The sequence below is a fragment of the Aquarana catesbeiana genome, linkage group LG03 (assembly GCF_042186555.1).
Source record: "Aquarana catesbeiana isolate 2022-GZ linkage group LG03, ASM4218655v1, whole genome shotgun sequence".
Classification (NCBI taxonomy): domain Eukaryota; kingdom Metazoa; phylum Chordata; class Amphibia; order Anura; family Ranidae; genus Aquarana; species Aquarana catesbeiana.
Window position 1 is genome coordinate 386,823,672 of NC_133326.1, and position 13,794 is coordinate 386,837,465.

The window sequence follows — 13,794 nt, forward strand, 5'->3', positions numbered from 1 at the left end:
GTAAATGCAACTCGGTAAGAAAAAAAAATGAAAAAAGAGCACTGCAAACGCATGCAAACATATTACAAATGCATGAAAATATACATGTGGAATGGCACACTGAATGCGGGGTAGGGTTGCCACCTGCCCGGGGATTTACCTGGACAGTTGGGGTTTTGAATCATGTGTCCGGGTTTCAGTCCACAGGAAACCCGGACACATTATTCAACCAGGAATGTAGCTAAGAACAGTGCCTGACAGGAGGGTGAGGGGGCACTATGCACACCACATTATTATTCTCTTTGGAGCGCCCAAATGTGTCCCAGGTCTTTTACAATCATATAGAGTATGCTAAAAAAAAAAAAAAAAGCTGTGCGCCGCTAAAGTGTTTGGGTTTGACTTGAAGAAAAAGTGGCAACCCTAACGCAGGGGTTAAAGCTGTAGGGTGGGCAGTTTTGACCCATTTATAGACAATATCAATTAAATGAAATCAATGAATCTATAAATGATTAGGTTTACTGCAATCTTTATTTTAGTTTTTTTTATTAATAGCACACAACACTGGACAATCTAAATATACAGTATACTGTATATAGAGTGCAGAAGCCAGTCGGCAGCCCCCTAATGGCCGTCAGCCGCAAGTACAGCACGTCTAAAGGGATGCCTGATATGTGCGCTTTTGCTAGCAGTGTGGAGCCGACCAATGAGAGCGCTTGTAGTCGTTCCAGGGCAGGAAGTGGCTGGCAGAGCGGGGAGTGCTGTGATCGGGCGGAGTGTATGTGTGCAGTCATATGACTAGAGACAGTGATGGAGTGTTGCTGGAGATAGTTGGTAGTGGCGGCTGGCGTTATGTGTCCAATGCTGACACTTTAATGTCACTTTGTAGCTGGGACTTTCCAGCAATATGCCGCCCACACTTTTCCAGAAGCTTTTCAGCAAGAGGAACGGGCAGCTGTCCCCAAGCAGAGACCACAGAGAGGACTATGCCTTCAGGTACCTCCATTATTTCTATTATTATTGCTGGGGGTAGGGGATAACCTGGAACTGTCATCATATGATATGACAGAACCTGCAATATCTAGAAGGATATCTTATCTAGGAGCAGCTCTGCTTTGCATCTTCTCATCATGGTGACCATACACACTTCAATACATGATCGATTAATTTTCACAGCAATATCTATAGTCAGCAGAATAATCAATTGCTATGACATACATAGGGAAATGAAATACGATCGATAGCTGCAAGATAGCATTGTAAGTTATCAATCGTATCTCTGTTTCTACCATGCAGCTGTAATCCAATTGATCGAAAAATTATCAAATTTATCTCAGTGTTGCCGAATGATGCAAAACTATTGATTATTTTCTGCCTTGGGCAATTGACTCTGTTCTAAATGGATCAGATGGGAAGTCATGGCTTATCAATTGGTTTCTAATTAGATTGTTTTGATTGATCGGGTAATAAAATTGAAGTGTGTATGGCCACCAGAAGATGTCCTGGTGATGTTCTTCATCAAATTAACCTGACCTAGCAGCTTGTCTGCTCATGAATTGTATTTATGTGTGATCATTGGATGTGTTGATTAATAGTGTGCACACCACACTTCTCCTGCCCTTTGGCTTCCTATATGAAGGTACCTGAGTAGTTCTGGGGCCAACACCACTTAGCTGAGCTAGTGGCATGACACCAGTGGCCAGCGCGAGGGGTATGTTTCCCCACTGGCCGCCAGCGCGAGGGGTATGTTTCCCCACTGGCCGCCAGCGCGAGGGGCATGTTTCCCCACCGGCCGCCAGCGCGAGGGGCATGTTTCCCCACCGGCCGCCAGCGCGAGGGGCATGTTTCCCCACTGGCCGCCAGCGCGAGGGGCATTTTTTCTCAGTTGCCATCAAGGAACTGATTTCAGCAAGGGTTCCCCAAAAGTTGAAAATGATTTCAAGGGTTCCTCTGGGGCAAAAAGGTTGAGAGGGTGTCATTGACAATGGCTGGAATATCAGCTGCTCTAGTATTGGGGGAAGATACAGATGTAACGTATAGGAAATAATCTGAGGCATAAATACAAAATACTAAAGTCCAAATGTTTACACACATCTTGTGTAATATTTTGAAGTTCTCTAGGCAAAAGGCCAACAATTTTATAATGGTTAAATGCCAAATATTGATGTTATTTAGTGGAGACTGTGCTGGTGATCTGGGCTTATATTATACTTGGGTGGTAAAAATAGGTGGTTGATCTCCAGACCTTCCTCTTAAGCTGCAAATGCAGCCAGGCAGGGTTGTAAACATGTCATGGCTGTGATGCTTTGCTCGTGACATGACAAAAATGAGCCCCTCTGTCATGTTTGGCAGGCTGTACCGCTGCCAAACATGACCTGTGCAAGTGATGAATAGGGCTGAGCTACAGTTGTGGCGTGAACACTAGGCTCATGGTTTGACTGTCCAAAAACCAAAAAAGAAAACAAAAAACGACAGGATCACCTCCTAAATGCCTGCCAGCCATGCCTGCACCAATCTCTGAAGAGCAATCTATTGTGAATTTCTCTTCGAAGACCAACGCAGGTGTAAGCAAGCCCTTAAAGTATACGTGCATGATAGGGAAAATATGTATTTTCTTTATGTCCAAAGAACCCCTCTGATCATTCTAGAATAGAAAGTACCTTTTTGACACAGAAGCCAGTTTCCATAGAAACATAAGTGCTGAGACCTCGTGAACTTAGCCCTTGGGATGTAATTGATTCCTATTGGGCTTCTTGCTCACAGACGTGATTGTTGGGATCCTAAGTATAAAGCGCAAGTTATGTTCCATGAAGATCATGCGTAAAAGTGTATAAAAAAAGAAAATGTTTCTATAGCCTCTTTAGGGCACCAGTGTTTCAATGTATGCTTATAAGCCCATACATATTTGAGTATGTGTGTAAATTTACTAAATGCGCTCAAATGTAAAAATGTTAATATCCAGATCTTTACACAGCTGTGTTGTCTACTGTCCAGTAGACAACATTGCACTTTGTATTTAGATCCATACTTAAAAAAATAAATAAAATACGTAGCTGCAAAAGTTTTTTTTTTTTTTTTTTTTTTTATCCCCGCCCGAGTGCAAGCAAGTTGAAGGCAGGACCCAATTGCAGCCTGAGACTCCTGCTCTAAATTTCTGTGGGAACCTAGTCACTAACTTCCTGGACAGTGTACATCTTCTGCATTGGAAGTGTGGATTTCAGGTTCCATTCTTACTGTTGTGCTGCGCTAATTCATCAAAAAAGCGCAAGTACTATTTTCTGTAACACGGTGCATTGTGGTGAACTGCATAGTCTGTCTGGTGGGAAGATGCATAGGGGTGCCATTCAGGATGATGCACACCATCCTGATAAGACATTGGATGTTTCCACTGTATACTTTTAAAGGTGCATGCCCTTGGATCTATCATGCTTATCCTTGCTTTACATCTTAGAACTCTTGAAATAATTCTCAGATTTCAGGGAACTCCTGCTGATAACTACTGTATGTACGGCTCACACCACATTAGTATGAGCTAGAAGTTGAGATATACAAATCGATAAAAGAATAAGGAATGTGGTACAGCTAAGCATATTTAACACCCTGAGCTGCTTCGTACTCCAAAATAGTTTTCAGTAATAATAATGAAATGAAGCTAGTAGTAACCAGAACAGAGATACAGCTAATACAAATTGTAGCGTTACCTTTGGTGGTCATTGAACAAATGTTCGCTTATGTTGATGGTCAGCTGGGTCGTGTCTTCTTATTTATGCTGTACAAGGATGAGCCCCGATTTTTTTTTTCTACTTCCATATGCATCTATTTCCTAAGCAAAACCAATTCCTTCAGGGCTCATTCACACCTCTTCTGGTGTGGGAAATGCCCGTTTCCCTGTGCGTTTGCAGGGTGCACGCTGCTCTCTTTAGATGTGTGCAGGTGCCATTAATTTTTAATGGCTCCCCAATCGCATCTACCAAATGCCTGCACATTTGGGGCACCAAATTCAGTGGTACAGTACGATTTTAAAAGTTGCACTTGCTGTTTTTTTTTTTTTTTTTTTTGTGCATTCCCACACCTTTGGCAGCCCATTAAAATGGGCCGTAAAAAAACACACCTTGCGGGAACCTGCAGAAATGCATTGTGGTGTGAATCTGCCCTTAACCCCCTTTCACACCGGAGCGACTTGTCGTGCGATTTGACAGGTCAAATCGCATGACAAGTCGCACCCTATTGTCGAGAATGGCACTGTTCAAATCAGTGTGATGCCGACTTTGTGGTGCCGCATCAATTTGAAAAAGAAGTTCCTGCTCTACTTTTGGCGATTTCAGGTGCGATTTGCATAGGCATCTGTGCATGAAGCCATACAGATGTCTTCCAAGTCGTACCTGAAGTCGCAGTGACATGCGGCTTTGAAATTGTGTTGTGTTGATGGTGGGGGGGGGGGTTTGAGGGTGGGAATCTGTTGTCAGTGTTGTGTTTGTTTGTTTTTTTTCCATTCAACTCGCCGGTTGAATGAAAAAAAATCTGAACGTGTATACCCAGCTTTAGTTTACACACTTCAACATGGTTCAGATGATTAGGAGTAGACTGGAAATTACTGAAATACAATGTGAAATGGTTATATGATTGTACATATTGACCATAGATCCGCTTTAAACCTGATAAACTTTCTGACCCTTCGATCTAAACCTAAATGAAAGGCTGTAGATCTACTTTAATATACCGTTTTTGATCAATGTGTCACACCTTTGCCATAAAGTATCAGAATAGCCTATGACTAGTATGTAATATAGCAATAAAGAGTGTGTCACTCTGTTGTCAAAGGGAATATTGAGAAAAAGACTTCTTACCTGATGATTTCAGTATCATGTGGAATTTTATATGTATTCATTTGTTGTGACAAGACTTGTCTCGTATAATTCAAACAGGTCTGTCAGGTGATTTGCATCCATGTGTTGATGCGTTGATTATGTGTCATCCAACTTGTTGGAATTCTTGTATTGCTATCTGGCGTATGAATTTATGTGTATTCAGCATGTTCTATTTTTATCTTCTAAGGAAAGTATGTACTTGGAATAAAAAGTGGAGAGATTAATGCATAATTTTGAAGAATCTAGGTACAGTAACAGGAACTCTTATTGTCAAATAAAATGGCCAATGAAGATATAATATGGCAATTTTGTATACTTATTGGATACTTTGCTCCTAGCAGTTGTCCAGCCCTGCTGAGTTACCCAGAATGGGCAACATGGCTACTAAGTGGGCAGAATCTGCACAGGTTTTTGCTGGGTGCTTTGGCTCTATTTCACAATCCTGATAGATTAGTTCATGCTTTCCTCTCAACTGCTACCAGTGTGGTAGAGACATAATGGGGGTTTATTTACGAAAGCTGGAAAGTGCAAAATCAGGCTCACTTCTGCATAGAAACCAATCGGCTTCCAGAATATCTCACCACTATTTAACTGCAACCAGTAATATTATGATTTAGTACGGTTACCGTATGATTATATTTGGATAGTGCAGCATTATATTGGTATAAGGCTTCCAGGTTTTATTGCCAAATCTTAAAAAGTTTGTAAAGGCAGAAAGTTTTTTATATTAATGCATTAGGATAAAAAGCCTTCTGTGTGCAGCAGCCCCCCTAATACTTACCTGAGCCCCTTATCTATCCAGCGATGTCCACAAGTCCCTCGGCCTTCCTGGACTCACCCTCCTGATTGGCTGAGACACAGCAGCGGCGCCATTGTCAATCAGCAGCAGCACTGCTGTCAAAGTCAGTTAGCCAATCGGTAGAGGAGCTTGCTGTGGGGGCACTCGACAGGAGGGAGGGGCCAGGAACATAGCAGAGGGACCCGAGAAGAGGAGGATCCAGGCTGCTCTGTGCAAATCCACTACACAGGGCAGGTAAGTATAGACATGTTTGTTATTTAAAATAAATAAATAAATGAGACTTTACAATCATTTTATTTGAACAAGCTGAGGTTAGAAGCTGATCTATCCAGAAGTGAGACTCATTTTGCACTCTCCAGCTTTAGCAAATAAACACCAGTATGTCCTCTACTCTGTAAAGAACTTTTAACGTGCTTGGCAGCTAACATGTGAAATTGGGTTCCTTTCCTTAACAAACACAAGGGACCTGTCATGGGTGCAGTCCGTTTATGAGGACGCTTTTGGGGACACAATTATTTTGCTTTGCTCATGTAAGCTAAATCATGTTGTATCAGCTGAAGTTTCCCTGTCTCCTAAAGGTTTTCTGATCTTCCATGGAAAGTACAATCCTTCGCAATCTGCACCTCTACAATCCTTTTTCATTTTTGCAGATAACTGAACCATTCAGCTCATCTTAGTGGCTCTTTATTATCTCTTAAAGTGCAGCCCAATTTGGATAACACCTACTATATATTTTGTTACGTGTTTTCATTCAAAAATGTGATGTGAGGGGTGTACTCACTTATGTGAGATAGTGTGTGTGTGTGTATATGTGTGTGTGTGTGTGTGTGTGTATATGTATGTGTGTGTATATATATATATATATATATATATATATATACTACCGTTCAAAAGTTTGGGGTCACATTGAAATGTCCTTATTTTTGAAGGAAAAGCACTGTACTTTTAAATGAAGCTAACTTTAAACTAGTCCTAACTTTAAACAAATATACTCTATACATTGCTAATGTGGTAAATGACTATTCTAACTGCAAATGTCTAGTTTTTGGTGCAATATCTACATAGGTGTATAGAGGCCCATTTCCAGCAACTATCACTCCAGTGTTCTAATGGTACAATGTGTTTGCTCATTGGCTCAGAAGGCTAATTGATGATTAGCAAACCCTTGTGCAATCATGTTCACACATCTAAAAACAGTCTAGCTCCTTCCAGAAGCTACAAAACTGACCTTCCTGTGAGCAGATTGAGTTTCTGGAGCATCACATTTGTGGGGTCAATTAAACGCTCAAAATGGCCAGAAAAAGAGAACTTTCATCTGAAACTCGACAGTCTATTCTTGTTCTTAGAAATGAAGGCTATTCCATGCGAGAAATTGCAAAGAAATTGAAGATTTCCTACAACGGTGTGTACTACTCCCTTCAGATGACAGCACAAACAGGCTCTAACCAGAGTAGAAAAAGAAGTGGGAGGCCGCGTTGCACAACTAAGCAAGAAGATAAGCACATTAGAGTCTCTAGTTTGAGAAACAGACGCCTCACAGGTCCCCAACTGGCATCTTCATTAAATAGTACCCGCAAAACACCAGTGTCAACATCTACAGTGAAGAGGCGGCTGCGGGATTTTGGGCTTCAGGGCAGAGTGGCAAAGAAAAAGCCATATCTGAGACTGGCCAATAAAAGAAAAAGATTAAGATGGGCAAAAGAACACAGACATTGGACAGAGGAAGACTGGAAAAAAGTGTTGTGGACGGATGCCAAAGGTGTGCAATGCTGTAATTGCTGCAAAAGGAGGATTCTTTGATGAAAGCAAAGTTTGATGTAAAAACAATGTTATTTCAAATACAAATCATTATTTCTAACCTTGTCAATGTCTTGACTCTATTTTCTATTCATTTCACAACGTATGGTGGTGAATAAGTGTGACTTTTCATGGAAAACACAAAATTGTTTGGGTGACCCCAAACTTTTGAACGGTAGTGTGTATATGTATGTATGTGTGTGTGTGTGTGTGTGTGTGTGTATATATATATATATATATATATATATATATATATATATATATATATATATATATATATATATATATATATATATTTATTTTTAGATTTACATTTTTTTTCTTTTTAGCTGCTTTGATCCACCCTCCTGTTAAAGGGTGGGTATGTTCATTCTCCATGTAGCCACCTTCTCTAGCACGCTTCCAAGATGGACAATGGGATGTGTAGCGTGCATAGAGCAGTCCACATGACCACAACTAATGTGCACTGCTACTTCCAAGCAAATGGAAGTAAGAGGGGGAAAAAAGGTTTGGGCGCTCATGTTGCAAGGAGGCAAAAAAACACAGTAAAGCAGGCCATACATTATGCAATTTTCTTTTCATTAATCACAAATTGTAGGAAAGAAAATTGCTCCCTCCCACTGCATTATTATGTTCCGATAGCAAGAGACTTCCCATCTATCCCAGAATAGAATGATCACTGCTAGCATCTTTAGCCTTGGGCAGTGATTGTACTAAAAAAGCCAGACGGTCAAGTTGTACTGAAGTCAATCGATAGACTGACTTCAGTACAACCAGCCTGCCCATAGCTGTATCAAAATTTTTCTGGTTCAGCAGGAACTGGCCGAATTTCATTTTGACTATGGCTGGCTTAAAGAGGATTTAAACCCTCTCCTATACCCAGTGAAGTGAACAGCCTCGGAAGATACTCAGGGATAAAACAAATCTCCCTAAATAAGTTTTACTTGCCATATATGCTGTCTTCAGCTTGCTATATTCTTTAGAATTCTTACATTGTGTTAGAATTTTTACTTCCTCATTCAGCAGTAGGTGTGGATTCTTGGCTCACACTGTGTGACAGCTGATTGGAGGAAAGGCACACTCCTCCACCACATAGGCAGAGGAAGAAAGATACTTTCAAAGCTGTGCTGTGACAAGACAAGCTCTCTGTTAATCTATTTATAGCAACCTCCCCAACACAAATTTCCAGCTGCTTTTATCTCCCATCTCTGAGAACTTTTCAGAAGTTATCATACTGATAACAGAGGAACGAAACAGCAGAAAGACACGGGACTCAGGGCTTTGGAGAGAGATAAGTAAACACTACAGTTATGTGCCTAGGTCAAATTTCTGAATCGTTTACATCCACTTTAAGAAACATTTTCAGGGTCATTAAAGAGAAGCTCCAGTCTCTTAAGTGAAAAACTGTAGCTGCTGACTTTTTTAATAAACATCCACTTGCCTGTCCTATGATCCAGCGGTGTGCTCAACCCAGCCAGTTTCTCCCTGTGTCCTCTCTCACTGGTATGTTTACTATGGGCACCCGGCTGTGACAGCTTGCGGCTTCACAGCCGGGTGCCCACTGTGCATGCATGAGTGGTGCTGCGCAATGTGAATGGCTCTGCAGTTTTTTGGGACAGGCCATGTGTTCCAGAAGACTTCGAGAGGGTGGGGGGGGGGGGGAGGGGGGACTTTCGCTTCCGATCGCCTAGGCGGTCAAAGCGCAAGTGGGAACGGGTACCTGTCAAAATCGGGTACCTGCTCCCCCACCCCCCTCCTCCCCAAAAGCTCAATTTCACCAACAGGAGCTGGGGAGGAGGCCTTAAAGCGAAACTTTCACTTTTGAGTGGAGCTCCTTTTAAGTAGTGGATGTGTATGGATTGTCTTTGAAAAATAAAGATATTGTTTAATGTCACTTCACGTATATGGCAGCATTACTTGCCCAAGTAGAGTTTGGAACCAAGACCTTAGCATTTTCCTCTTCCTTTATGTAACATTACATACTTTCTCATTATGCCCAACGGTATAGCAAGTTACTTTCCATATGTATACTGCCATGTAGGTGCCAGGAAACTGGAAATTCATTCATACTTCTTATAACTTTCCTTTTTCTATGGTAGCCTACGCTTCCCCCTTTCTATCCCCCCTTCCCTTATACACATTGAGCTATTTACAAAAATAGATACTGTGGGTTGTCCAGGGGCCGAGCCTAGTGCAATATGTATGCTACAAATGGATAGGTGATAGGATTGAAAAGTTACAGTAGATATGACCCTATATACTGGAAATAAATATTGGTTGCAGTAGATTAGCTTTAATGATTCTTCAGATTATGGCTCTCAGAATAAAGATGTTATCTGCTGATTTGTTTGCTCTGTAGCTATTCATTTCATGAATGCATACAAGCCCAGTTGTATTTTTGGTGTCTTTTTATTCTGTTAACATACGTAACATCTCTGTCATTGGCTGACCAATTTCTTCACAGATAATAAAAAAAAAAAAAAATACTCCACCCTCCAACTGACGTACTGATGTAATATTTGATATCCTTTCTTTGTTGATAACGATTGCAGCAATGGTAGGCGACCTTCCATGTAGCCTCCTCACCTCCTATGTGACCGCTCAGTTTAATATATGTCAATTTGCTTAGAAAAGGGAGCATAAAGATGTACATCTGTTATTTTTTTGTCATGTAACTGATTGAATACTCATCACAGATCCTGAGTAATATGTACAACACTAGAGTTTTAGGCTCCCAAGTTCAAATGGGAAAGGAGATAAATCCAATATGTTTTTAGGCTCGTCCTCTGAAAATGTAAGTGGTTGTAGATGTTTGAATTTGTTTTTTCAACCATTAGATTGTTGTAACGTTTGGAGCGGTTTTCACATTGCTAATGAAATATAGGAGAATCATATCAAAGCAAGAGTGGTTAATGCATCAGACGCCTTCAATTAGGAGGCAGGTTAAATGTGATGTCGCCTGTATAGTCCTTTGGAACAGACACAATTAGGACCGCTTCTGAAACTAGCACAAGCTGAAGACTGGCCAGTTTTTGCATATTTTCCTCTGAAGTGTCATTTTTTGGCTGTGCTTAGTACTTTTGTAATCTCTCTTCTTCTTCTTCTTCTTTTTTTTTTTTTCCGTGTAGCAAAAAAGTTTAATGCAAGGCAAAATATCTATCTATTATACACTTTTTTTTTTTTTTTTTAGTTGGGCTTTTACTAAATAATATTTTATCCAGCATTATATGTCCTATAACAGCGCCCCAGATGTTTTGGAACTACATTTCCCATGATGCTTCACTACACTACAGAGTGCATGAGCATCATGGGAAATGTAGTTCCAAAACATCTTTAGTGCCAAGGTTTGCCATCACTGTCCTATAGCATGTTTGAGGTCGTGTGTTGGAATTTGTCCTGTATTTGAAATCGTAGCCATATTTAGATAGTGGAAGTAAGTTTAAAACTAATTGAAAGTGAGTACACCCCTCATATTTTTGTAAATATTTCATTATATCTTTTCATGCGACAACACTGAAGAAATGACACTTTAATACAATGTAAAGTAGTGAGTGTACAGCTTGTACAACAGTGTAAATTTGCTGTTCCCTCAAAATAACTCAACACACAGCCATTAATGTCTAAACCACTGGCAACAAAAGTGAGTACACTCCTAAGTGAAAATGTCCAAATTGGGCCCAAATTGTTAATATTTTGTGTGGCCACCATTATTTTCCAGTACTGCTATAACCCTCTTGGGCATGAAGTTCACCAGAGCTTCACAGGTTGCCACTGGAGTCCTCTTCCACTCCTCTATGATGACATCACAGAGGTGGTGGATGTTAGAGACCTTGCACTTCTCCACCTTCCGTTTTGAGGATGCCCCACAGATGCTCAATACGGTTTAGGTCTGGACAGGATGGCTTTGATTTAAATTAAGTCGATTTTAAATCATGATTTTTAAAGAGCAACTGTCATCTCTGCCCAGCAGCAGCTCCTCCTCTGACTCTGTTGACTCACCGACAGTCCCATTCACTTTAATGGGATGGCTGGTGATGCGGCAGTGACACAACGAGGTGTGGGACATGGCGGCAGCAGGTGAGTGGATGCCCGCTAACAGGCACTGCCATGATGGATCTGAAATGACAGGTGCGCTTTAAACGTAAGGACTTATTCTTGCTGGCAGTTAGAATCTTTAATATTTGGAAACAAAATGAAGGTTTCCTATTTAGAATAATAAGCTGTCGGGTTAGTAAAATTACAATATCAGAACCGATTCAATCCTAGAGTTTGTAGTGTACATAGATTTGTAAAACAATGGAATAAAGGAATATTCCTGAACTTTGTTTTATCTCATGGTTACTGTGATATTGTGTGAATGCATCAATGCAGTGCGTGTTATCTCCGCTCGCAGAGCTTGGATTCATTGAATGAGTTTACCAAAAATGTAAATATTGCAGAATATACAGCCTCATGCTACATAACTAATCTCCATTTCATGCTGAATAAACTAAATTATTAATGTATCTTGAATAGAAAACTATCTTTGCATAGATTTCAACTCCAAAAGCATTTTATTAAAATAAATTTGATTTAGAAAAAAATCGATTTTAAATAAAAAAATCTGATTTTTATTCACCCTGGGTCTGGAGACATGCTTGGTCAGTCCATCACCTTTACTCTCAGCTTCTTTAGCAAGGCAATGGTCGTTAACATGTTGGAATACTGCCCTGCGGCCCAGTCTCCAAAGGGAGGTATCATGCTCTGCTTCAGTATGTCACAGTACATGTTGGCATTCATGGTTCCCTCAATGAACTGTAGCTCTCCAGTGCTGGCAGCACTCATGCAGTCCCAGATCATGACACTCTCACCACCATGCTTGACTGTAGGCAAGACACACTTGTCGCCTCACCTGGTTGCCGCCACACACGCTTGACACCATCTGAACCAAATAAGTTTATCTTGGTCTCATCAGACCACAGGACATGATTCCAGTAATCCATGTCCTTAGTCTGCTTGTCTTCAGCAAACTGAATACAAATGCACACCACACTTTTTACATACTTCTTTGTAAAGAATTTTGAAAACCATTTATCGTTTTCCTTTCACTTCACAATTATGTATCACTTTGTGTTGGTCTATTATATAAAATCCCAATAAAATACATTTATGATTTTTGGTTGTAACATCACAAAATGTGGAAAATTTCAAGGGGTATGAATACTTTCTATGCTTAGGACCTTTGCAGCCTAGCATGCTGAAAATAACGGACACATATACTGTAGGTCTTCTATTAAAACATATCTGTCGATCAATCATCTGTCTTTTATAGATTTGGCTAATGTTTATTGGCATTCTTTAATTTTAACTTCAATACCATTTGACATACTGTACTGCCATCCGCAGGCAACCGCCGATCTGTTCGCACATAGTGTCAGAGGCGCTGCAGCGGCGGAGGACTGTGTCTGTGTCCGACTCCCAAATGAATGGAAGCAAGCAAACATTCATTGATGAGCGCTGGTGAGGCTGCATTTGTTGGGCGCTGTTGAGGCTGCATTTGTTGGGCGCTGTTGAGGCTGCATTTGTTGGGCGCTGTTGAGGCTGCATTTGTTGGGCGCTGGTGAGGCTGCATTTGTTGGGCGCTGGTGAGGCTGCATTTGTTGGGCGCTGGTGAGGCTGCATTTGTTGGGCGCTGGTGAGGCTGCATTTGATGGGCGCTGGTGAGGCTGCATTTGTTGGGCGCTGGTGAGGCTGCATTTGTTGGGCGCTGGTGAGGCTGCATTTGTTGGGCGCTGGTGAGGCTGCATTTCATGGGCGCTGGTGAGGCTGCACCAGCCCTGCATACCTAGATGTTAAATATTCCAGGTTTTCTGCTGTATTACACATTGATACACCAGGAGATGCAAACACACACAGCTTCAGCTGCTGTTTGCCCGTATCCTCTCGGCTTGTGCCATAGTTAATTGTAGGATGTTAAGGTAATGAGATCCCCTCACATAGCGTTCCCATTACTAGGTGACATATCCCTTTCACTTGTATGAAGATTGTAGTGTCTAATACTTTTTTATTGTTGGTTGCCAGAAGTGTGATTAAACATTTGTAAGCATAAACAAAAAGAGTCATCGGTATGAACAGCAATATCTAGTCAAAGCTGGTAGCAAATTGTGTCTGAGTTGTACCTGGGACCCCAGTGCTTCTCTGTTTATTTTACTCTGAATTGTTCAAATGACAACTAACCTAAAGAACAATCATGCAAGTAGTTTGAATCTCTATTATTAGAATATGTAAATGATCAACAACTAGCAGGCTATTGATCTCGTCCACCCAGTTCTCACCATGATTGAGCAATGCTTTATTTGGCCTTTTAATTAGGTC

At 41.0% G+C, this 13,794-nt stretch overlaps 1 protein-coding gene across 2 annotated transcripts in view; it reads left to right on the plus strand.

Moving 5' to 3' along the window:
- Positions 1 to 700: 700 nt before the first annotated feature.
- Positions 701 to 13,794, plus strand: part of FNIP1 (folliculin interacting protein 1) — a 145,161-nt gene continuing 132,067 nt past the window's right edge. For both annotated transcript variants that reach the window (XM_073620691.1, XM_073620692.1), the window contains exon 1: positions 701 to 972. In XM_073620691.1, the coding sequence (XP_073476792.1) occupies positions 884 to 972 (89 nt within the window). In that variant the 5' untranslated portion in view covers positions 701 to 883. The remainder of the gene's footprint in view (positions 973 to 13,794) is intronic.